At 40.8% G+C, this 26,577-nt stretch overlaps 1 protein-coding gene across 8 annotated transcripts in view; it reads left to right on the top strand.

Annotated features, from left to right (window-relative positions):
* The window catches only part of LOC126299478 (transcription factor CP2), a 793,232-nt gene that overhangs the window by 577,260 nt on the left and 189,395 nt on the right, over positions 1-26,577 (top strand). For all 8 annotated transcript variants that reach the window (XM_049991412.1, XM_049991416.1, XM_049991411.1 and 5 more), the window contains 3 exons: positions 20,746-20,891; positions 25,872-25,983; positions 26,316-26,460. In XM_049991412.1, coding sequence (XP_049847369.1) covers positions 20,746-20,891; positions 25,872-25,983; positions 26,316-26,460 — 403 coding nt within the window. The remainder of the gene's footprint in view (positions 1-20,745; positions 20,892-25,871; positions 25,984-26,315; positions 26,461-26,577) is intronic.

The raw sequence follows: 26,577 nt of genomic DNA, 5'->3' as shown, positions 1-26,577 counted from the left end.
CGTTTGTACATGTTGTAGCTAGCGTGACGTATTTGCTGATAGCTCGTACAAGAGTGCTTCATGTTTAAGTTCTTTCGATGTGATCTAAGATACATCTTTTGACTTCCTAAGAAATCTCATTTTTGACGTCTGAATATTTTTCACATTAGCTTTGCAAATGGTTTACGTTCCACAACAGTACAGTACTTTCCACATCTATAGTAGACGACTGGCAATAGGTACGTGCCATGAATCTCCATACTTTAGTACTGGAAATGCCGTAGTTTCAAATTTTAATAATTTGGATGTTTTTCGACATTTTGCGTTTTAAGTTTCCTTTAAAGGTCAACAGGTAGTTTAGAATCAGCTTGCTTCTTCGATGATGATTCTCTCTCTTTCATAGGTCACATCGCATCACCAAATATTTAAAACATGAAATTTGTTGAAGTATCGTATTACCTATTGTATTGTTTGTTAACCGGGGACCTAGAAACGACGGAGAGACTGCGTCCCCACCGCAGCCGCAGTGGTCCACAACCCCACGACGACTACCGCAGTCCACTTCACCCCTCCCGCTGCCCCACACCGAACCCAGGGTTATTGTGCGGTTCGGCCCCCAGTGGACCCCCTAAGGAACGTCTCACACCAGACGAGTGTAACACCTATGTTTGTGTGGTAGAGTAATGGTGATGTACGCGTACGTGGAGAACTTCTTTGCGCAGCAATCGCCGACATTGCTGCGGACTAAAGGGAACCAACCCGCATTCGCCGAGGCAGATGGAAAACCGCCTAAAAACCATCCACAGACTGGCCGGTTCACCGGACCTCGACACAAATCCGCCGGGCGGATTCGTGCCGGGGACCAGGCGCTCCTTCCCGCCCAGAAAGCCGTGCGTTAGACCGTACGGCCAACCGGGCGGGCTATCGTATTTCCTAAGTTAGTCATATCTCTTACCTGACACTTTCTTCTGAATACCATTATATTGGGTTTTTACACAGAAACAGCTACCTTATAACTGAGACTTTATACAACTTGATTTTGAAGATTAGAACAAAATGCGAGAGACGACACCTGAGAGGATAATGGAAAAGTTTTTATGCAAGTTTCTTCATACGAAGAAACAGTTTGTACTGGAAATAGTGGACGAAATTGACCTCCGCAACACCCATGTGTGAGCGAACCAGAATCCGTGGGCATGATCCATCGGTACTGGTCCAACCCTAGTGTGTGAGGAATATTATTGGCGATTGCCATATGAGACTGTTTGTCCTTTCACGACACGCTATTAACAAATCTCTCCTTGTTAATGTCGTTAACTTGGTCCGGTAGAGAAACGCTTATAATTCGACGAAGCATACACAATTTCATAACGGCCAGTTATTGACGAGCTCTGTCCGTTCAGAGCTACGTGACTTACCGTAATCTTGTATATCTCGGCGATACGGTGCATTGTTATTTGTTTGTCAAACGGCGCCCCAGTGAGCTCCTGCTATCGCATCCAGGCGGCTTTGATTGTGGCTCGTTCATCACTACTGACACTGCCATCACTTTGTTAATGAGATCCAAGGTATCAGAACACGTTCACAGTCTGTAGACTTTTATTTGATTTTGAACCTTATAGGAGTAGGAACTGTTCCTAAGTAGTCAATTTTTTGTATTCAGTCGCGGTCCAAACTGACGAAGGCGGTCATACCATTCCAGGATTTTGCGGTGCAATTCGTCTCTTTTGAAAGGGAAGAGGAAACTCATGCGAACCATTCCTCGGATCGAAAGGAGGAGGAAAAAGAGGAAGACGGCGATGAGGTTTCCAGACATCAGGTAGAAGCCTTAGATAGATCGGAAATTACACGAAAGGCACAACTGATTATGCATTCTGTTGTTTACATATCTGTGGAGATTCATAGGCTCACCTACTCAGGCTTATACAATATGTAGAAAGCAGTTTTTTCCAGAAAGAATTGTACGCCTAAATAAGGTATTATAAAGCTTTGCACATATCGTCCTCCTTCCCTGATAATATTTCCCGTCGTGTCTGAAGTTCATAGGACCTCCAAGTATTCATCATAAGTGAATCGTCGCGAAAGTAATCATTTTGTGATCATTGGTGACCCAATGGCTGGACCATATTAACTGAGCGAGAGGCGCTGAGACTGAGGTATTGGACTCGCATTCAGAAGAGCTGGGTTTAAATCCGCTTCCATCCAGTTTAGGTTTTCCGTGACTTTCATTACCCAGCAGAAGCGAAATTTGGGAAGGTTTCTTCGAAGAGACCACGCATGATTCTTTTCCCTATCCTTATCAAAATTAGATATACGTTGTATAATGATGTAGCTGTCAACGAAACGTTAAACACTAACTTTCACACGTTTGAATTGTTGTTTACATTTCACATGCGAAGGCAGAGCACATGTTGTGATTGGTCGTAATATCGTGTGGTTCCTAATGAGTGAGTGATGCTAGCTACTTCATTTGAAGTGAATTCCATGGCAATATCCCCATTGATTTGTGCGTTAAATTGCATTTTGAAAAGGTGGAATCGTAATAAAATACGGCTGTGACATCTTAAAACGTTTTCTGCGTAAGTATATCGTTAGAAGGATTGGTCTAAATGTACAGGTTCAGTTAAAGTAGAATTCTCCATCTGGCAACGCATTTCATATTTCTAAAATTAAAACGTAAAAAAAGTTTTGATCTCGGAGTGTCACACAACTAAAAGACCACGCCTTAAACAAAACCCTTGTAGTAACCATCCGAAGATGATGATAAAATCTGTAAGCAGTTATGGTTACTTTATTCAAAATCTTACTAACAGTTGGTTACTCTCTGGAAGCTATAACCAGCAAACTCGCACTATAGCCATGTTTTCTCAATATTTCTGTTTTTGACTCGGTTTCGTCCAATGTTCCCTTGGTCTATAGTAGTGTGGAAAAGCTTTGCCTACTAAAATGTTTCTGAGGTAGTTTCTTCATTTTAAGGAAGCCAGTTCGATGCTCGATAAGAGTATGGAATGTAATGTTTTTTGAGTACACATAGCTTGTATTCTACACCTTCTTTCCTGACCCTGCAGCGTCTGCAGTTTGAATAATTCCACAAGAAACATAACTGTGGTGTACTGTGAGTGTTATCTCACATGCGGATCCCCTAACTCGTCCCTAGATCCGCCTGAGGCATCTGCTTTATGCAACACATTTTCAAAATTTTGGTACTTGTTTGTCGTATCTAACTGCTCAGTGAAGTAACCTCAGGCTCGATTGGCGGAGGTTCAGGCTTCAGGTTGGTTACTAAACATTTATTTTTACAATTGTTAAAACACATAGTTGACCTTGCTAGAGATCAGTGATGACCACAACCTATAATCCACCGATTGTCTTATTTCGAAGACAACTACTTAGTATCAGTACGACATACACGTGTCCATCGTGTGTCTCTCCTCCCATACTGCAGGTAAACATGGCCTCCATTCAAATGTACCTTGGGTCTGAAGTATATTTATTTATTTATTTATTTAACCTGATCAGATTAGGGCCATCAGGCCCTCTCTTACATCGGACCAGTGTTCCACACATCCAGCATTTCACACATCAGAGTTACATCATGACAATAGTTTAAATGAGAATGTTAGCTTACTCTAGTGACAATATGAATAAAGAGTAGTGACTAAGACCTAATTAAGTAAATGCGGCAGTATTTTTACAACAGGTATAAGTCTCAACTCAACAGTAAGAAACCTTCATCTACTTTCTTTGTTTATAAGCCACTCTAAACAGCCACAAATTGTTTTGAGAAGTATCGTGACAATGTCTTTCGAAACTGAGTATTTTCTGGTAAAGCCATAGAGAAACTGAAGGATTAAACCAAACGAAATGTGACAGCGGTAGTGCACAGACGGTTTATTAAAAGACAGTAAGAGCAAAAGAAAGAACTTAAATTCTTCCATAACGGACAAATTATATTTGGTGACGCGGTCTACAGGGTGAAAAGTATTTAAACCGACAAACTTTGGTAGGTTGTAGGGGACATGAAAACAAATATTTTTCCCTAATCATTTTTTTCCTATGAGGATTATTTAAACTGGTGGAGGCTGTTAACGCTCTGCAGTTATTAGAGGCTGTATTACGCTCTTCAGTTGTAGGCAACTGCTGTCCACCAGTGTAGTAGTGCATTGTCTCTGTTTACGTAATTGCGCGATACACCTGGAATGAGTACATTGATATGGTTGGTGCATACTACGTAGCGCACCACAATGGACGTGCTGCACAGCGGGTTTATCAGCAACAATATCCAATTGCCGTACACTGCATCATACGACCTTTGCTGCTGTGTACCAACGTCTGCATGAGACCGGGTCATTTAGCAGATTATTTGGACAGGGAAGCTGTCGCACGGCAAGAACGCTGCAATTTGAGGAAACTGTCTTGCAGCATGTGGAGCGCGATCCTTCAATCAGCACTCGTGCAGTTGCAAGTAACATGGGGACGAATCAGACGAATGTAAGAACAGTCTTTCGAGAGCAGTTGTTACGTCCAACAGCGTGTCCACAACCTGGAACCAGTTGATTATCCACCCAGAGCACAGTTTTCGCAGTGGTACCTGGAACACTGTGAAATTCATCCTACATTTCCATCCTCTGTGTTGTTTACCGATGAAGCAACGTTCGGGCGTGATGGAGTCTTCAACATGCACAATTAGCATGTTTGGAGTGAGGATAACCCACATGCTACAGTTACTAGCGCTCATCAAGTGCGGTTCTTTGTTAATGTGTAGGTCGGTGTTGTTGGGACTGTTTAACTGGGCCGTATCTGATACCTAGGCCATTAAATGGCAGGCACTATTACAATTTTATCGCCAGAGCATTGCCAGAATTGCTGGAAGATGTCCCGCTCCCTACAAGACAACGCATGTGGTTCCAACATGACAGGGCGCCGGCATTTTTCAGTCGTCGTGTGCGTCGATTCCTGGACCTACAGTTCCTAGAATCGTGAACTGGCAGAGGTGGTCCTGTACCATGGCCTGCTCGATCCCCAGATATGTCCCCTCTGGACTTTTTTGTGTGAGGAGAGATGTGCAACCTTGTTTACGCAACTCCTGTTGCATCAGAAGGGGATCTGGTTGCCCGGATAGTACCAGCAGCAGGAACAATTCAGGATACTCCTGGGGTTTTTGCCCGTGTCAGACAGAACATGATCCGACGGTGTAACCTTTGTTTACGTGTCAGTGGAGGCATTTTTGAAAATCTACTGTAATTGAAATTGGGTTGTGTTAATGTGTTGTCTCTTGGTCATAAAAAAAAAATGGAAAAGTATTTGTTGGTTTAATTACTTTGCTGCCAGAGAAATCTTCCTCTACCGGTTTAAATACTCATCAGAGGAAAAAATGACATTAGGGAAAAATATTTGTTTTGATGTCCCCTAAAACCTCCCAGAGTTTGTCGGTTTAAATACTTGTCACCCTGTATAAGTACACTACGTTAGCCATCTAAGTTGCTCGGTGGAGCGTACTTGGCGTACCATTATCATGTCCTCCCTTTCCTGTTCTGCTCGCAAACTGTGCGCGGAAAGAACTACAACTGACACGCTCCCGTGCGAGCTCTGATTTCTCTGTTTCTTCCGTTTTGGTCGTCTCACGAGAAGTTTGTGGGAGGTAGTAATACGCTGCCTAACAAAAAAGTTAAGGGGCTATGATGTACGTGGCGCGCACAATACTGCAATTCGTCCTTGTAGTGGTCGGACGTAGTTGACTGGAACGTTGACAAGTATGCCAGTCCTCACGTTACCATGAAGTTGAACATCTGGCGCTTGTCACAGCCCAGTGCCCCACAGTTGTGGATATTGCGCGATACGACCACGCGGGATTAGCCGTGCGGTCTCAGGGCGCTGCAGTCATGGCCTGTGCGGCTGGTCCCGGCGGAGGTTCGAGTCCTCCCTCGGGCATGGGTATATATATATATATATATATATATATATATATATATATATATATATATATATATATATATGTGTGTGTGTGTGTGTGTGTGTGTGTGTGTGTGTGTCTTTAGGATAATTTAGGTTAAGTGGTGTGTAAGCTTAGGAACTGATGAACTTAGCAGTTAAATCCCATAAGATTTCACACACTTCACGATACGACCAGCCGGCCAAATGGATAGCCATAATGTGACCCCTTTCAAGTGCTGATAACGCTGTTTCCCACGAGTACGCGGCATCTCACAGTGATCTCTCAACATCTGACGCTATTCATGCCCGTTATAGAGCCTACCAGGCCTGGTAAAAACCTAAACACCACCAACACTAATGCACTTCGGTGGTCGTTATAACCTCCACAGAGAATTGCAACTCTACTCATTTACATAAACACCGATTGTGTGTACTTGTATGAAGTTACATTGACAACCGACCATGTCTTCTCGGTGCTTAACCTTTTTTGGCAGTCGGTGTATTTGCGCGAAACCTTCGTTGGGTTGTTTGGGGGAAGAGACCAAACTGCGAGGTCATCGGTCTCATCGGATTAGGGAAGGACGGGGAAGAAAGTCGGCCGTGACCTTTCAAAAGAACCATCCCGGCATTCGCCTGGAGCGATTTAGGGAAATAACGGAAAACCTAAATCAGGATGGCCGGACGCGGGATTGAACCGTCGTCCTCCCGAATGTGAGTCCAGTGTGCGAAACCTTCGTAACGCCTCCCACTGGAGGTGCTTGTGCATCTTCCTGCGGCTCTCGCGCATGGAAATCTAACCCGTGACGAAGCGTGTTGTTCTTTGAATTTCATCCCTTTACTTTAATACTCCGTCTCTAATGACCTCGATGTCAACGGGTCCGCAGCTCGTGGTCTAGTGGCTAGCGCTGCTGCCACTGGATCACGGGGTCCCGGGTTCGATTACCTGCCGGGTTGGGGAATTTCTCTGCCCGGGGACTGGGTGTTTATGTTGTCCTCATCATATCATCAGGTACACAGTAATGCATTTGCGCGGCGTTGTCAGTGCTTATGGACAAGCAACGCTGCGTGCAATAACGCAGAAATCAATTTTGTACGTACGACGAACGTATCCGGTAGGACGGTGCGGCAGAATCTGGCGTTAGTGAGCTACGGCAGCAGATAATCGACACCAGTGTTCTTGTTAACAGCATGGCATCGCCTGCAGCGCCTCTTCTGGGGTCGTGACCATATCGCTTGTATCCTGGATGACTGGAAAACCTTGGCCTGGTCATCATCATCATCATCATTTGTGATAGTGGCTAGATTGGACTGCATAATAAATTGGAGTGTGAAAAAATTGTGAGTTTGTACAGGCGCTGATGACCGCGCATTTGAACGCCCCCACGAACCAATCATCATAATCATCGATGTCAAAGGGACGTTAAAATTTAATCCTTCTTCCTCCTATTTAACACTATATGAAAAGGATTACAGACAGAATGATCAATGTATTATCTTCACATAAGATTAGATTTCAAGTATTCCGTGGTGAATGTTACAGACATAAGAACCCACTAAAACTTAGTAAATCATCAATGTCTAAGAATCGAGTAGACAGCGAGTAAAAGGACTAAGTAGGGACATACTCACTTAAGTCGCAAAGAAAAGGAAGGAAGAAATGAGAGTCAACTCCAAATGACGCTTTTTTTTTAATGAAGTACTAGGTCTACGCGATTAACAATGAGGACACAAATAAGGGTGCACTTGACTTAAGATAATTTGCAAAGAAATGCTTTGGCAGAATGAACTCCTGGCACAAGTTTAGCAGCCTTTGTAAAATACGACATTATATGAAGCGTTCTGTCTGCTATCTATTTATGCATTTGCTTTGATTTACGATTATCTCTATTCTATCTGTGGTGTCTTAATGACGTTTCTCTCTTGTATGGACACCTAGAACAACTATTGTGTTCACCATATTTATTGTAGCCCCTTTACTGTTGCGTAGTAAAAAGTAGACTCTGGCTGTACTATGATTAGTATATTTAATTACATATAATATATACGTGTGTGTGTGTGTGTGTGTGTGTGTGTGTGTGTGTGTGTGTGTGTGTGTGTTGGGGGGGGGGGAGGAGAATTCTGTATGCGTACTATGTTTTAAATGGTTCGTAGAGAATAATTTACCGCACTGTTGTTGAGTGCCGGTAAACTCATCCCGTCCAGCACTTAGTCTTCTAGCGCACAAATCGGTATGAACCACATCTAAGCTATATAGATGCAGCTACACAGAATCAAGAATATCTCGTTTCCCTGAAGCCGGCAATGTTTATTTTCCCTGATACACAGAGTGCGGCGCTTAAATCCGAAGAAATGAAACTTTTTTAAAAGCAAATTTATTAAAACAAAATACAAATAAAATCCTTTTATACATAAGTAGTGGTATCTTTCCAGATTAACATTACGCGACGTAACCCCTTTCAGCCGCAATGACCGCCTCCCGTCTTCTCCTGAAGCGATCGCACGCACTCTTTACAACAGCGCTGTCCATACTCGCGAATGCTGCTTCGATAGCGGTGCAGAGGGATGCGACATTAGGGTGTCTCGTCTTACTGGTCTTTCGACTGCTCCAAACATAGTAGTCGAGGGGGTCAAATTCGGGCTATTCGGAAGCCAGAACTCCTTTGATCAGAGCATGTCAACGTTTTCCGAGAGCCAGTTTTGGACTAAATGGCTCGTATGAGATTCTCCTCTGCCATCCGACGCTGACATCCAATAATGACGTCGGTTGCCCCGGGTCGTCCGAAATCAGCGCCTGAGTCTTTTCGATGACAGCCGCAAGTTGTGACACGCGTTTACTCGAATGAGGTTTCCTCGCCGGGTTAGCGGAACCTTCCCCAAACTTCTCCAAAGCATTATAATTGGCCACAGTATCGTAAACAGTTGATCTCGGCCTCCCGAAGAATCGAACTGTTTCAGTGGGCGAACGCCCAGCGCGAAGACTTTCGATAATCGCTGCTCTTCGGTTGTACTCCGCACTTGGTTCATAACATCTCGCTCATTTTGAGGTTCTGACTGTTTACTAGATGCCTATGGCTTTCAAGAACGCCAGTCGTAAACTCCTTTGGAGCTACGATATGGCGAGAAATTCAAATTGAAATTTGTCCAGATTTAAGCGCCACACACTGTACAAGTTAACAGATCGCTGGCAGCTTTCCTTTTTTGTCTCTGTATCAGTGTGCGGTTTCCTGTACTTATTTATTTACCACAGTTTGCTGTTGCCATTAATGTTTTCTTCATACAGTAAATGCATAATGGAATAAAAGTGTGTTCATTGTAACTTTGGCAGGTCAGGCCAGGTAAAAAGCCTGTACGAATAATGTAAGGAAGAAATAGGATATTTCACTGTTTTTCTGCTAAAGTCTTACAGATGAACACCTGTTACAATAATTTACTATTGTTACGCCCACCATACAATTACATATATAAATTTCACGTTGGCAGACCTACACCCTTCTATTACATGTTTTTATTGTGTCCACCCCCCGGTAGCCGGGTGGTCAGCGCGACAGAGTGTCAATCATAAGGGCCCGGGTTCGATTCCCGGCTGGGTCGGAGATTTGCTCCGCTCAGGGACTGGGTGTTGTGTTGTCATCGTCATCATCATTTCATCCCCATCGTCGCGCAAGTCGCCGAATTGGCGTCAAATCGAAAGACTTGCACCCGGCGAACGGTCTACCCGACGGGAGGCCCTCGTCACACGATATTTATTTATATTTTTATTGTGAGAGTTAAAGCAGGACTGATCCTGAGATAAAGACGCTGTCCCTAACAAAAATGCGAGCCAGTCAGAATTTATCAAAAGGGGGAAAATTCTTATCACGTAAGTTCATGAAACTGCGAAAAACTGATAGTAGAGGAAGTCATTGGCTGCAGCATGCATGGTGGTGTGTGTTTCACCGCCAGGCCAGACCACGTGGTCGTGCTAATAGAAAACGGTCTCATATCATATCAGTACTGCAAGTGACATGTATCACTAACATACTTCTAAATTATCCACTACGTTTAAAATCACGAGGTGGTGCTGAAAAATAATGCCTCCGACATTTTTATGTGGAAACTCTTGAAGCTTTTTAAGTCAAACAAACTTTATAAACATACATCTTTGTGCTTCATATCTACATACCAATTTTCCAACATCACACAACGAGAGACCAGTTTGTTGATACCGTCATTGTAGAATGTTCGACTTTGTTGACGGAGCCACAACCTCACCTCTGTGCACGCTTCTTCACTAACAAAGTGAAGTCCTTGAAGATGTTTCGGAAACGGATGAAAATCGAATAGGGACAAGTAGGGATTGTATGAAGGATGATCGATGACAGTGAACCCAAGGCGTCGGATTTTTGCGGATGTTGGAGCACTCGTGTATTGTCTGGCACTGTCATGCTGAAGAGAAGGGTGGTCCATGTGTGGACAAACTCTTCAAATTCGAAATTCGATTACAGCAATCTGTTTCTCACGCGCCAACATAGCAGCGGTACACACCGCCATGTTGCATGCTACAATTCTGAGCCCTCTTCCGGTAGAAGAGTGCAACTTGCTTCACCTAATCGGGACAGTTGTCCGAGTAATACAATGAGGTGACAAGTCATGGGATACCTCTGGTGCAGGATTTTGTGCACAAACTGACTTCTCGACTGTGCCCCATAAATGTTAGATGAGATTCATGTTCGGCCATCGGGATGGTCAAATCATTCGCTCAAATTGTTCGTTATGTTCTTCAAACCAGTCGCAAACAAGTGCGCTCCAGTGACGTGGTACTTTGTCACCTATAAAAAATTCCGTCGTTGTTTGGGAACATGAAGTCCATGAATCGGTGCAAATGGCCCCGAAGTAGCCAAATATAACCATTTCCAGTCAGTTATCGCTCAGTTGAACCAGAGCACCCAGTCCATTGCACGTAAACAGAGCCCACACCATTATGGAACCATCACCAGCTTGCACAGTGCCTTCTTGACAACTTGGGTCCCGAGTGATGACTGGGTGTTGTGTGATGTCCTTAGGATAGTTAGGTTTAAGTAGTTCTAAGTTCTAGGAGACTGATGACCATAGATGTTAAGTCCCATAGTGCTCAGAGCCATTTGAACCATTTGAACAATTTGGGTCAATGGCTTCATGGGGTCTGCGCTACACCCGAACCCTACCATCAACTCTTACGAACTGAAATCGGGATTCATCTAACCAGGCCAAGGTTTTCCAGTTGTCCAGGATACAACCGATATGGTCACGAGCCCAGGAGAGGTGCTGCAGGTGATGCCATGCTGTTAACAAAAGCGTCGGCCGTGGTGGCCGAGCGGTTCTAGGCGCTTTAGTCTGGAACCGCGCGACCGCTACCGTCGCAGGTTCGAATCCTGCCTCGTGCATGGGTGTGTGTGACGTCTTTAGGTTAGTTAGGTTTAAGTAGTTCTAAGTTCTAGGGGACTAATGACCTCAGATGTTGAGTTCCATAGTGCTGAGAGCCATTTGAACCATTTGTTAACAAAAACACTAGCGTCGATCATCTGCTGCCGTAGCCCACTAACGCCAGATTCTGCCGCACTGTCCTAACGGATACGTTCGTCGTACGTCCCAAATCGATTTCTGCGTTATTGCACGCAATGTTGCTTGTCCATTAGCATTGACGACGCCGCGCAAATGTATTACTTTGTGTACGCGATACAACCGCCATCTGTATATGTGCATGTCGCTATATCATGACTTTAGTCACCTCAACGTTTGCACGACATGTAGTACTTCCGTCGATATTGAGAACAGAATAAAAATTTGGAGACATTACTTTCCAGCACGTTCAAATGGCTCTGAGCACTATGGGACTTAACATCTGAGGTCATCAGTCCCGTAGAACTACTTAAACCTAACTAACCTAAGGACAACACACACATCCATGCCCGAGGCAGGATTCGAACCTGCGACCGTAGCGGTCGCCCGGTTCCAGACTGAAGCGCCTAGAACCGCTCGGCCACACTGGCCGGCTCCAGCACGTCCTCTTAGTTTCATCTCAAGCGGTATAAATAAGAAATAATAGTGCAGATGTCGTACTTTCAAGATACACTTGACAGCTCAGCTCAGAAAGGTATGATAAGCAACAGTAAGAGCATAGTTTGTCCGAAAATTAATATTTTTACTCTCACGTAAATCGTACGTATTCATGGCAGTTATTGTAGATCTTCCGTATCTCTACATTGTTTTCAAATTCTTCTTACTTCACATCAGATGTCAACTAAGAAGTGCTACACTTGGCAGTGTCAAAAATGTTTGTACGCAAACTTTTTACTGCCGACAAGAATCACGGTCCGAGTCGAAGTTGATCATAAAATGAGACTACAGAAACAAATATAACGTCAATTGAACACACAGAGCTTATTCATTTGGAACTTACTGAGGTGCTTTTTACTGTACATCGTCTGCCGTAGTCCAGCGGTTGTAGGCGGCGGGCACATTGCTGTGGACGTTGCAAGCAAGCATTGATTAACGCGATCGTAGTAGTGAATATGTTAGCATTCGTCTTCATGTCTTTCGATCGTCGTGGCCAAGGAAGTTGACCAACATTTTGCAATGTGTAACGCCAGACGTTTGTGTACGGGCAATGTGTGCTGGAAAGGTACATATCGCAGACATTGTAGGAACGGTAGCGAATTGGGTTCTGAATGTTCCCTCAACAAACACCATATGTGTTCGGTCGTAGTAGCATATAGCTCCCCACACCATGATGTATTGAACAGATCTAATCTGTCGCTACTTGATTCGCTCTAGTAGTTGCCTATTTCATGGTCAATTTTTCACTGACAAACAACCGTGACTGACGCCAAGACGAAAGCGCTGTCATTACTAAACAGAACTCTGCGCCCGTTCACATGGACAGTTGCATCTTTCGCGACACCTCTGGCTCCAACGTCTCCAATGGTGACCAATCATTAACCTAGTCCACTAGCTACAGCAGGGACAGTCTAGCTTCTTTTTGTATCCCTGTTAGTAGTAAAATTTTCTAACCGCCCACCGGTTTAACAGTAATGAAGATTATAAAGTATAGAACTAATTTTACTTTATTTTTGTGGTGTAGTGTGGAGAGAAAGGTGCATGATCGGTATCCACCTCCATCATCGCTAGCGAAGTCTGCTACTATTTTGATAATGGCTTTCTTATGCCTTGCGCCTTATTAAGCGTGGTAATACGAGGCGATGTTTAATAAGTGATGCAACACATTTCTTTTCTCGGTCAGTTTCGATTTAAAAAAATGTTGAATTTGTTGTGGGGCATCTTGGAATGTTGGCGCTTCAGCCCATATAGTTTCATGAAGTTCCAATACGTGGCAGCCTTCAAAATAGCGTCTCTAACGGAGGTGTGTTCCAAGTACAGAGCTGTCGTCGAGTTTCTTTGGCGGAAAAACAGAGCATCGCAGATATTCATACTTGCTTGCAGAACGTCTACGAAGACTTGTCAGTGAACAAAAGCACGGTGAGTCGTTGGGCGAGGCGTGTGTTATGTGGCAACAGCTCGCGCAGACCTGCCCCATCTCACACGTGCCGGCCGGCCACAGACTGCTGGGACTCTTGCAGTGCTGGAAAGTGCGTAGGACCTCACAAAACCTTATTGGGCTGTTCTTCCTTATCCACCATTTAGTCCGGATGTCGCACGTTCTGACTTCCCTCTATTTGGACCAATGAAGGATGCACTGTGCAGGAAGCAGTTATTGATGCTGCAAGACGTTGCTCTTAAGTCGACCAGTAGAGTGGTACAATGAAGACATATAGGCAATCCTAGTAAGGTTATGTAAGGCTGTAATTGAAAGGAGACTCTTTTGAAAAATAGGGTTTTGTAGCCAAAAGAGGGGAATAATATAGTGTGTGGGAATCCTGAATTGGACCAACCTACTTCGAGGAAAAAAAATGTTGTGTTACTTAAAATGGTGCATTACTCATTGAACGCCTCTTGTATGTATTTTAATGTGTACATATTTTTGTCTACCCCCTGTATATGGATGTGGAATACGGATGGCATACATGTCCAAGGGATATGTTAACATGTTGCTGATGTTCTACAAATGCCTGTGTCAGTGATAGGAGTAAGTATGAGACTTGTGACTGTCTACTATTCGCCACACAGGTGACTGCAGCAACTTCTCGTAAGCTCGCCTGTGGATTGTGGTGGATTTCAGATGAAACATTTAAACTATTTGTTTCTTTGTGTCATTCTTCAGTATGTGAGACAGTAATGGCCGATTGAGCTCTTCAACCAGGGTATCTCACAACACAACCCATGACTGCTTCATTGGCATCTTTTTGGCATTTGCCGATTATCAACAAAGTGTCAGTGTACTCGTCAGATTTGTACGCTACATTTATTCAACTTTAATATCCACGACAGACTGGACATAGTATTTTTGTGCATTCTGACCTCCCTTGTTGAGGGCAGTGTAAGAATGCATTCTACTATCTAACTGAACATGACTTCAAACAGTGCATTGAGCAAACTGTCATTTGGTGACACCAGTAACTTCATGTAGAGCATGTTGCATTCACCCCTAAAACTTTGAACAATTGTAGCCCCCAATCTAAAATTGAAAAAAATTGATTTGTGCACAATTGGTGTAAACATATCAGCTATATTATAGAAAAATTAATATTCCATTTAAAAATGTATAACTCGTTGCTGTAACAAAAAAATAACCAAATAAACTATATTCATAACTCTGCAGAAAGACTAACCTTTCATATGTTTACTTATGTAAATAAATATTCCTTTTGTGTACTATTTTGAAAATTATAGAGAAAAACACCATAGCGGAAACATCTTTTATTTCAATAACATGAACAACACTGTCCTTCCATTTATCTATTTCTTGATATCGAAAAAAACCAATGACAGTTCTGTTGAAATTTCACTAGTACTGTATGTGCTTCCAGTCAATTACATCCACTTACTAGGGGAGGCCGCCAATTGTGAAATTCAGATTCGATTCATACTGCACATAATAAAAGCTCATGGCCAGAGGTGTAATGTGGCAAAGCACCAAGATGCACTTCTCAGCTGTTGTCGAGAAAATCTACAGTTAAAAGAAACCGCTGCGGTGAAATACTCTCTATGATTAATAAGTTTCTACAGCATCGTGGCGCAGCGGTAAGCGCTCGAGTTCGTAATCCGAAGGTAGAAAATTATTAATCGTAGAGAGTATTTCACTGCAATGGTTTCTTTTAACTGTCGATTTTCTTGACAACGGCTGAGAAGTGCATCTTGGTGCTTTGCCACATTACACCTCTGGCCATGAGCTTTTATTATGCACAGTATGAATTGAACCTGAATTTCACAATTGTCCCCTTGTTAGATGAATGCATGGCGGCTGTTCTTTTGGACATGTCTAAAAGAACAGACACCGCTCATTCATGTAACTGATTCACCGCAATGGACAATGAATCCACCACATTCAGTGTGTATGCAGAATTATGTGTGGAGGACATGGATGGGGACTGCAGATAGGTGGTGCTAGGTGGAAATTTGGGTCGACCGGGAGGCATGCCGAGAGTTTATCAAATTGTGATAAACACTGTGTCCAGGTGGCACAGTGGTTAGCATAACTGCCTATTAAGCAGGAGATCCCCAGGTCCGATCCCGGTCTGGCATACATTTTCACTCGTTGGCACTAATTTCGCATGAAGTCCCGTTACACCTGACATCAATAGTTCCTTCTTCCTTCCCTTCCCTTTCCATTCTCCCCTCTACACCTTCAGTTTACGTATTATAAACCTGCTTAATTGCATCCTTTCTAACTAACCGTCCCTTCTACAAACAGCTCTCTCGTTGGATGTAATGTGTTCATCACCAGGGTGATTATGTTGAGAAATAAATGTGTATAGAAATGAAGATTAAAGATGTAGAATGTTAATAAAGCTTGTTTTAGTTAAAAATCTGTAAGAGATTTCACATTAAAAAATTGGAGGCATTAATTCTCGGCACACCCTCATATGTAATAATAAACATAACCCACGTGCACATTTTCCATCAATCTGCTAGTGTACACATAGGATTTGTCTTGATGCCCATATACCCCAGTATGCTGATGACATTGGCTTCCTTGCTGTCCATGTCCCTCCATTAGTCCCAGCAATCCTTCAAGTTTTATATCAATATTTTCAGCTCCTGGTTTAACCAGTAGTCTTTCTTGATTACTTCTGTAAAAACATGGACAATAACTATAGGAGGAACTATCCAAACTTTGTGTCCTTGGATCTCTTCCTTACTGTTAATAACTATCCAATTCACCTAACTAAAACACTGAAATATCTTACACTAACACTTAATCAAAAACTAACTTGGAACCCCCACTTACTAACCATCAAAAAGAAAGCCTCTATAAAAGAAAATTATCTGCACAAACTGAACTCAAATCCTGTCCCATTGTGCAGTCTGTCATCTCAGCCCCATATCAGTTTGAAGAAATGTGCAATGTACAGTGGGAACTGACGTGTACCATGTGTACGGCAGAACCATTTGTTGTCAAAATTCCAAAATTATGTTATGATTTACCATGAAACTAACGAGTTGCACCCTCTGCTCCTCCCCCCCCCCCCCCCCATTTCCCATTTCATCGCCTACATAGCTCAGGTCCTGGGTATACACTTTGTCATAAATCTTCTTTGAGTAAAACTAAGCAGTCACAGAATTAATACTGTGCCCCTGTTAGAATTCATCACCAACTATTTTTGACTTATGAATCATTAGACATGACTGACTGGATCTCACTCATTGTTCTAATATTGTTCTTACCTCCAACTATAACCTGCAGATACAGTGTAATGTCTATCAAGAACTACAATGCTTGCTGCTGACACACACTTCTGTTAATGAGCTAAAGAAAACAATCCTTGCTAAAGCTCATTCAACAGCTCAGAAATTAAAATGTTGTTGTTGTTGTTGTTGTTCTTGTTGTTGTTGTTGTTGTGGTCTTCAGTCCTGAGACTGGTTTGATCCTTCTGAATCTGCTTAGTTTATTCATCTCTTGGTCTCCCTCTGCGATTTTTACCCTCCACGCTGCCCTCCAATACTAAATTGGTGATCCCTTGATGCCTCAGAACATGTCCTACCAACCAATCCATTCTTCTAGTCAAGTTGTGCCACAAACTTCTCTTCTCCCCAATCCTATTCCATACTTCCTCATTAGTTATGTGATCTACCCATCTAATCTTCAGCATTCTTCTGTAGCACCACATTTCAAAAGCTTCTATTCTCTTCTTGTTCAAACTATTTATCGTCCATGTTTCACTTCCATACATGGCTACACTCCATACAAATACTTTCAGAAATAACTTCTTGACACTTAAATCTATACTCGATGTTAACAAATTTCTCTTCTTCAGAAACGCTTTCCTTCCCATTGCCAGTCTACACTTTATATCCTCTCTACTTCGACCATCATCAGTTATTTTGCTCCCCAAATAGCAAAACTCCTTTACTACTTTAAGTGTCTCATTTCCTAATCTAATTCCCTCACCATCACTCGACTTAATTTGACTACATTCCATTATCCTTGTTTTGCTTTTGTTGATGTTCATCTTATATCCTCCTTTCAAGACAATACCCATTCCATTGAGCTGCTCTTCCAAGTCCTTTGCTGTCTCTGACAGAATTACAATGTCATCGGCAAACCTCAAAGTTTTTATTCCTTCTCCATTGATTTTAATACCTACTCCGAATTTTTCTTTTGTTTCCTTCACTGCTTGCTCAATATACAGATTGAATAACATCGGGGAGAGACTACAACCCTGTCTTACTCTCTTCCCAACCACTGCTTCCCTTTCATGTCCCTCGACTCTTATAACAGCCATCTGGTTCCTGTACAAATTGTAAATAGCCTTTCGCCACTGTATTTTACCCCTGCCACCTTCAGAACTTGAAAGAGAGTATTCCAGTCAACATTGTCAAAAGCTTTCTCTATGTTTACAATTGCTACAAACGTAAGTTTGCCCTTCCTTAATCTAGCTTCTAAGATAAGTCATAGGGTCAGTATTGCCTCACGTGTTCCAACATTTCTACGGAATCCAAACTGATCTTCCCCGAGGTCGGCTTCTACCAGTTTTTCCATTCGCCTGTAAAGAATTCGAGTTAGTATTTTGCAGCTGTGGCTTATTAAACTGATAGTTCGGTAATTTTCACATCTGTCAGCACCTGCTTTCTTTGGGATTGGAATTATTATATTCTTCTTGAAGTCTGAGGGTATTTCGTCTGTTTCATACATCTTGCTCACCAGATGGTAGAGTTTTGTCAAGACTGGCTCTCCCCGAGGCTGTCAGAAGTTCTAATGGAATGTTGTCTACTCCCAGGGCCTTGTTTCGACTCAGGTCTTTCAGTGCTCTGTCAAACTCTTCACGCAGTATCATATCTCCCATTTCATCTTCATCTACATCCTCTTCCATTTCCATAATATTGTCCTCAAGTATATCACCCTTGTATAGACCCTCTATATACTCCTTCCACCTTTCTGCTTTCCCTTCTTTGCTTAGAACTGGGTTTCCATCTGAGCTCTTAATATTCATACAAGTGGTCCTCTTTTCTCCAAAGGTCTCTTTAATTTTCCTGTAGGCAGTATCTCTCTTACCTCTAGTGAGATAAGCCTCTACATCCTTACATTTGTCCTCTAGCCATCCCTGCTTAGCCATTTTGCACTTCCTGTCGATCTCATTTTTGAGACGCTTGTATATTTTTGCCTGCTTCATTTACTGCATTTTTATATTTTCTCCTTTCATCAATTAAATTCAATATTTCTTCTGTTACCCAAGGATTTCTACTAGCCCTCGTCTTTTTACCTACTTGATCCTCTGCTGCCTTCACTACTTCATCCCTCAAAGCTACCCGTTCTTCTTCTACTGTATTTCTTTCCCCATTCCTGTCAGTTGTTCCCTTATGCTCTCCCTGAAACTCTGTACAACCTCTGGTTTAGCCAGTTTATCCAGGTCCCATCTCCTTAAATTCCCACCTTTTTGTAGTTTCTTCAGTTTTAATCTATAGTTCATAACCAACAGATTGTGGTCAGAATCCACATCTGCCCCTGGAAATGTCTTACAATTTAAAACCTGGTTCCCAAATCTCTGTCTTACCATTATATAATCTTTCTGAAACCTGCCAGTACCTCCAGGCTTCTTCCATGTATACAGCCTTCTTTTATGATTCTTGAACCAAGTGTTAGCTATGATTAAGTTGTGCTCTGTGCAAAATTCTACCAGGTGGCTTCCTCTTTCATTCCTTAGCCCCAATCCATATTCACGTAGTATGTTTCCTTCTCTCCCTTTTCCTACTACCTAATTCCAGTCACCCATGACTATTAAATTTTCGTCACCCTTCACTATCTGAATAATTTTTTATTTCATCATACATTTCTTCAATTAAATAAATTGTGGGATTCATTTTGAAAGCATAAGTTGTTGAAATTGAAGTTGCTATAAAGTACATCAGTTAACTCAAACCAGGCATTCTGCCTTGGGGAAATACAGTAACAGTCCTATAAATTTTGTTTATTATATATTTCAGCCTCAGATCATACAAATAGTATCATTACTGGTTGTGACTTATTACATAGTGACCCATCAACTGAGCAGGCCCAGAGACGTGCTCACGATTCTTTTGCTGTACAGGTCATCTTATGATTACTTTGTAGTAAGTCTAAAATAGTAATGGTGCCATTTGCCTGACCTGAGGCTGAAATAAATAATAAAAATATCAGTTAAACCTAACATTTAAATTATTGTGTAAATCTGTATTAAATTAACTTCATATAAAGACCTCCTGCACAAGAAATTAAGTTCCGATTGATTTACATTAGACATCCCATCAGCATGCGATCTTTTTATATATTATTTGCAATAATTAGAAACTTCTGGCAATTTTTTGCAGCATTTTTGGAGAGAGAGAGAGAGAGAGAGAGAGAGAGAGAGAGAGAGAGAGAGAGAGAGAGAGAGTTGTCATTGTTCAATTTCAAATTAGTCAAAGATGCTATATGACCCTCATGTTGACATTCCACTGTGGATTCCATGAATTAAGTTTCCTTAGGTTTCTGCCTGATGTCTACTTTCCTTACAGACACTTTTATGTGGTCATTCTGTTTGTCATTGAGGATGGTGGCTCACATGTATTTTTATGGTTGTTATTGTTTCCAATTATATGTTGCCAATAGTACAGGCAATCTATGGTAAAAGTTAACTGCCAGCTCTTGCACAAATTGTTAAACCTCTTCACATTTTAAGATTCCTTTTTTATTTTTTAATAAATTTTGACTCTTCTTCTCAATTAAATCATCTGTGTAGTTAACAAGGTCGTTTTATTCATTTCCTCAAGAACACCTTTCTTTTTACTTGCCAAAAAGTCACCTGCACCAAGTCTTTGCAAGCTCGATGACATTCTGCATGTTAATGAAATGAGTTATCTGAAATGTTAAGTTTCATACACAGGAGTGCTTAGAGTTGTCAAGTCTGTAAATAGTGGGAAGAGGAACTAGAGTGATGGGCAGTGAAAGGGAGGGGGGATATTTTGTATATAGTTTGCTTAGTGAAATGCAGAATAATGTTCCTATGCAGAATAATGTTCCTAAGCCCATTCTTATTGGTCATTTTAGAAATGGAGGCCAATATTGCTGTTTCCCAGGCTCAGGAAACTGAAATACACACAATGGGCCTAATTTCTGGTCCAAATACAACTTTCTAATTTTGGTATACTAGTTAAGTTAATTGCTTTAATTTTAAGTTATATCCTGTTGTGTTTGCATCTATGGCAATTAAGATTTTTAATTTGAAAATATTGTTTTGACAGAATTCAAGAAAACACACAAGCACTCAGAAATGATGGAGAAAATATTGGGGGTGGCACTGCCAATTCCCAATTACATCAGTTGCTTCAACAACATGGGGCTCCTGCGGCACTCTATACTGGTTCTCCAAACAGGATGGACACCACAGGCAAGTTATAGAGTACATCAACATAGTAGACTATGATTACTCAAGAGGGTACTAAAAATTGAATTCCACCTCAAGCATTCATTTTTTTGATTTCAATGAGATTTACAATGGATTTCATCTGCTTGACTAAGCAAATGTGTTTATGAAGCCAGCTGCCAGATTGAAACAGATTGTTGACTGAAACATAAACTTTGACATACTACTCTCGTAAATAAGAGATCAATATCTTTGACAAGATTGCCAATAATCTTTTTTTCTCAATAACCAGTTTCAGCAATCAATGTTATCATCTTCAGATCTCAACAGACAAGTTATTGCATACTTCTTAAAACAGCAGTAAAAAAAATTCTTTCTCATAAATTGGCATGTATGTAATAGGCTACAAGGATGATGCTTTGGCATGTCAGAGTTAAAACAACTAGACAGGGTGAACATTAATAAAACCGATAAAATGCAGGGACAGATTCGTCACAGTAAATGGAGGGAAAAAGTCCTATGAATGTGTGTCAAGAAATGGATGGTGTCCATGCAACAACAACAGATTGTACCAAAACACAGTACATAGCTGCATCGTATCCACATCACAACAGATGTTCAAAGTGGCCTTCATGGGATTGCAGTTGATAGGGATAGTAGCATTTTCCATGCAGGATACACATAATCATACTTTGGCATACACCATGTTGGCAGGCCAGTTCCTTGGAGCTTGTAGTAGGGTTCATCTCAATATCTTGTAGAACCCAGTTCTCCAAATCTGGCATACGCACAGTCCGTCACCTCCCTGCACATTAGTCTGTCTGAAAGGATCCCTGATCACACAAATGCCTAAAAAGGGCTGGAAATGTACGATTTCTGCTGTCTGTGAGGATACGTGTTTTGGTACAGCCGTCTCTCAACCATTTCCATCTGCTTAGCCGTACACAAACACCATTTTGGCTTGTTCCTGAAATGAACACCAAACCAGTCTTCTGTTGACAGTATGCTGTGTTAATCACACAGCCTGCATCACATGGCACATGGTTAGAAGAGGTCATTCATCAGTAACATCTACTGTGGCAATGATGTGTTTACAGACATATTTCCATAGGAACTTTTTTCCTCCATTTTTAGTCATGAATCTGTCACTGCAGTTCTTTGGTTTTATTAATATTCACCCTGTGTTCAGAATTATTCGCCGCATACATGTCTCATGCCACTCACAACAGAGCACATCATTCCAGCCAGGGCACTCATCACTGTTAGACTGGCTGCAGTAATGTGCTGTGTTTAGTGTGACATAAGAAAGATGTATGTCGTGAACAACTGTATATATATTTGTTCTAATTTTGACATGCTGATGTATCAGACTTCTAGTCTGTTATGTTCCCGCCAATTCATAGAAAACATTACTTTTACTGCTATTTTAAGAAATGTGCAATAGCCTGTCTATTGAGATGTGAAGATGGTAACATTGATTACGAAAGCCAGTTATTGAAAATAAAGGTCACTATTGGTGATCATGGCAAAGAAGTTCTTCTTCTGTAATCTATTCTCACAGATCACTCCTTGATGCTCAAAATGAGAAAAAAAAAACTTTTTTGTTTTGTTTGGCATACTCATACAATCGTTTGTTCAGGCAAAAGTCACAGCCAGATGGTTTCAGTCTGTCAATACCTCTCTCCTTTGGGCAAAGTCCTTCTGGAACCATGATTATATTTACGTAATGGATGTGCTAATACAATTTAGTATGTGAACCTTATTTGATACAGATGGTCAATCTGTATTGCTTTCATGCATACACATGCTCTCTGTATCCAGAATATATGCTTCCTTCTTAGTTGTTGCAGATCTGCTGAGTGTGTATTTGCTAACATGAGGGATAAATAAGGATAAAGGCAGTATACTCCACCCACAGCTGCATTTAATATAGGTGGCTGTGGTCTGCCCCATTGACTTGTTGCCCATAGTTCAACTCAATACATATCAGTAAAAGTCAATAGTTTCTGTGATTTCAGCTGCTGTCAACCACAGAAATCTTATCATTTATTGTTTTACACTAGGCTTAATTTAATTTAATTTAATTTCATATACTGTACCAAATTAAAGTTGTGGTTTTGACTGGATGTGTCTCACTTGTGTCGGTATTATAAAAACAATTCTGAGTGGTCGCACTGTAGTATGTAGGATAGTATTCAACAATTTGTGTAAATAATAAATATTTGATAAAATTTTATGAAGAATTTGTGACATAGCATTGATGTTACAGATGCATAGTGTATATACAAATGAGGCACTGAAATCTTTGCGAGAGTTATATGTGTGACCTGAAATGTTGTTTTTTAACTAATGTTGCCATAGAAGAGACTTAAAAAAACAGTAGTAATAGAAATCTGGGACAGCACTTGGCAATGAATGGATTGAAGACATACGGAAATTATCGGAATCCATGTAAGCGCTATTTTAGAGATAATAGCTTCTCTTACAGAATATGTACTTGCAATATTTTAAATGTTAAAAATGCAAATTCCATATAGGAGGATAAGACATTGCATAAACTCTGCTAGAAAGTATACAGATCAATATTTTGAATGTTCAGGTATTTTGAGTGGCTGGCGCTCTTTCCTGATGCCAGGAAAAGAATGGATTGTGGGTCTGTAGTGTCTGTCAGTTTCAAATGTTAAAAAAACCTAATGGTTATGTTTCAATATTGAGATGGAGGCTATTTCTGAAAGCTACAGATGCAAATTTAAACTCAAAACACACACACATTTCATAGCATTTTCAGTTCATGTGACAAAAAATACAGTAAAATACTGCAAAAAGCTGCCAGAAAGGAACCTGTGTGAAAAACCAATTTGAATTTTTGATCGTTTGGTGTGTATTTTGCAGGAAGACTCCATTTGTTGTATAATATTTGGCACATACTCTGTAAGAGGCACCCCAAGTTGTGACATAGTTCCCTCATAAGCTCCATTTTCATGGCACTACTGGTTGTAAACTGCTGTAACATATTTCACATGTTTTTCCAAATAAGTCATTTCTCCCAAAAGATACAACTGCAAAACATTTTAGGATGTAGATGTAATTCTTGGAAACATTTCAGTGCTTCAAATATCTAATACATGCTAATAACCTGACTTACAGGACTTAAAACTGAAGCTGGGCCAAATATTTTACATAACATATTTTCAGCCCAAACATTATCCATTTTCTCCATTACTTGTCATGGGTTTAGTAAAACTGTATTTCAGCATGTGGCACACTACATATTTCCTCTGTTATAATTCACTTTGAATGGTTGTTGCTTTTCAGTTTTGTTGTTTGTAGTGTTTCCATCCCAACTATATTTCTTAGTGTGTAGTAGAGTATTGAGTAGGTAGCAAGTCTTTCCAGTGGTGGTACTATGTTCTCCATTTATCAACATTTTGTTGTAATTTAGTATATACTTTCTGTATTTATCCTAATGGAATATAGTCATGATAAAGAAAATGCTGCACAGCAATATAAAAATGTATGTCTTTTTAGTACTCACCACTATAGAATGACAGACACTAAAATGATTAAGAAAATACCATGTTGTTCACTTAAGACAATTTTGATATGTTTCTATGATAGAATATTTTTATGACTTCAGCTGCACCTCCCCCCCCTCCCCCCCCCCTTCATTCAGACCAAAATCCTGGATTTACCCATGACAAGATCTGATATGCCAACAAAAGAGAGCAATGAAGGGATGGCCATTGTAAAGTTATGTGGCCTGTTGTCAAGTACAACACTACTGTATAACCTGGTTTAATGGTGTAGAACATCATATGCATGCCTAGTCACTCAGGTTATTCATTCCAAGCACTTGAATAACATCCTATTATGTTAATGATAGTCTGCAGATGTTTATCTTACTATTATTGCTCTTACTTCCTGGATCAATGTTCCATCTAACCCACACATAGCCCCCTATAGTCACAATACCAAGGAGTTATCTACATGCCATTGATGGCCTGAGACACTGCATTTTGATGCACACTATAGAGCATAATTCCAGTATAGAGTATTAGTGACATCTGGCAAGTTATGAATGGTAACAGTGCCTACTGACAATGGATGTAGCAGGTATGGGATGAGTGGTACATTAAAAAAATTAAAATGTGGTTGCTCACTGAAACTTTAACAAATCATTAGCACTTCATTTTAACTCTCAATGTTAACAAATTTAATGCATGGAGACATGTGAAAAGATCCAATCAGTAATAAGTTATTATACCAATCAAAGTCAGTCCTTACACATTTCAATCCAGAAGAACTTAACATATAGTAACAACATGAAATTAGTCATTAGGGAAGGTGATGTCAGGTTGATATTAATTGAAGGAATTCATGGAAAGTGTAACCAAATTAATGGGCAAAGCAGCTAGCATTTATAGCCTCAGTCATCATCAGAGGGATTTTAAACCCAAATCTTCATCCCTTCCATACAATTGCAAACTATTTCTGTATACTGTTTCTATGTATGTAGTCCTTATAAAAGAAGATTTACAGAGGAGAGAGACAGAAGGTTCAAAAGTGGCCAGTCCAAGTCATCATGTATTCATTTATTCATAGCAAGAGTACCATAGATACAGTCACCAAACTACAGCAGAAGACGTTGAAAAACCAAAGGAATTGCATATTATGTGAAGGGCTGCTGCTAAAATTAAAACAACTTACCTTCTAAGATGATTAAGTAGTATTTTATGCAATGTCAGTGATGGTAAAAGTTGAATAAAACAATGGAAAATCCAGGAATTATTAGTAAACCTCTACCCAATATTATATGGTGGCTGTCAGAGAAAGATAATCACTACAATAGAAAAGGGGAGGGTTGAGAAGAGGGGGCAATTGGTAATTTACCTTTCTTTGCAGCATTTACCGAGACAGTCCTAAATGTTATTTATAATGTTATAAAAATATGTATGCATTTTATTAACTGATCTTTAAGAAACCTTATTTATCTTTCTTTTACAGCTGTGTCACATGCCAATATTAACCATAATGAGGCTTTCCAATGCCCCAATAGCCAAAGTTCAACAACATCTACTCTAGTTGGAGCTGCTCAAGACCTGAACATTGACTGTCGGTAGGTTCTTCTTGTCTCATTGACATAATTTTAGAAATGCCAGTGGTTGATTTTTCTAGCTTTGCTGTTTGGCCTGCTGTAGGAAAGAACATGTTTGCTGTGGAAGAGGTGGTAATTGTCATTGTGGACATATTAGTCATTGTAGGTTGCTTTGATGTGGACTGTAGTTTGAATGAGGTGGGTGGCCTGAGACTAATTTTTAATTAGTTAGAAAAAATGATACTAAATGTTTTCCTTTTCACTTTGACAGAACTGCTTTTTAACCTCTTCCTTGCAAATTTTGATATGTTACTGCAGTATGTGACTACATATTTCACTTATATTTATTTCAGCTTTCAGTATGTACTTGCAGCAGCTACATCAATTGCCACAAAAGTTAATGAAGAAACTCTGACATATCTGAACCAAGGGCAGTCATATGAAATTAAGCTGAAGAAACTGGGAGAATTGTCAGCATATAGAGGAAAAATCCTGAAGGTAATGAACAAATTGTTCTTTTTGTAGAAATCAGTGTACTTAATGCATTGCTTGTAGAAGAACTATCAGTCTGTACAACAATACCGAACATGTTAGATGCATTACAGATATGATTAA

The sequence above is a fragment of the Schistocerca gregaria genome, chromosome X (assembly GCF_023897955.1).
Source record: "Schistocerca gregaria isolate iqSchGreg1 chromosome X, iqSchGreg1.2, whole genome shotgun sequence".
NCBI classification, from domain to species: domain Eukaryota; kingdom Metazoa; phylum Arthropoda; class Insecta; order Orthoptera; family Acrididae; genus Schistocerca; species Schistocerca gregaria.
The sequence above is the reverse complement of the archived record's forward strand: the minus strand, read 5'-3'. Positions and strand labels throughout refer to the sequence as shown.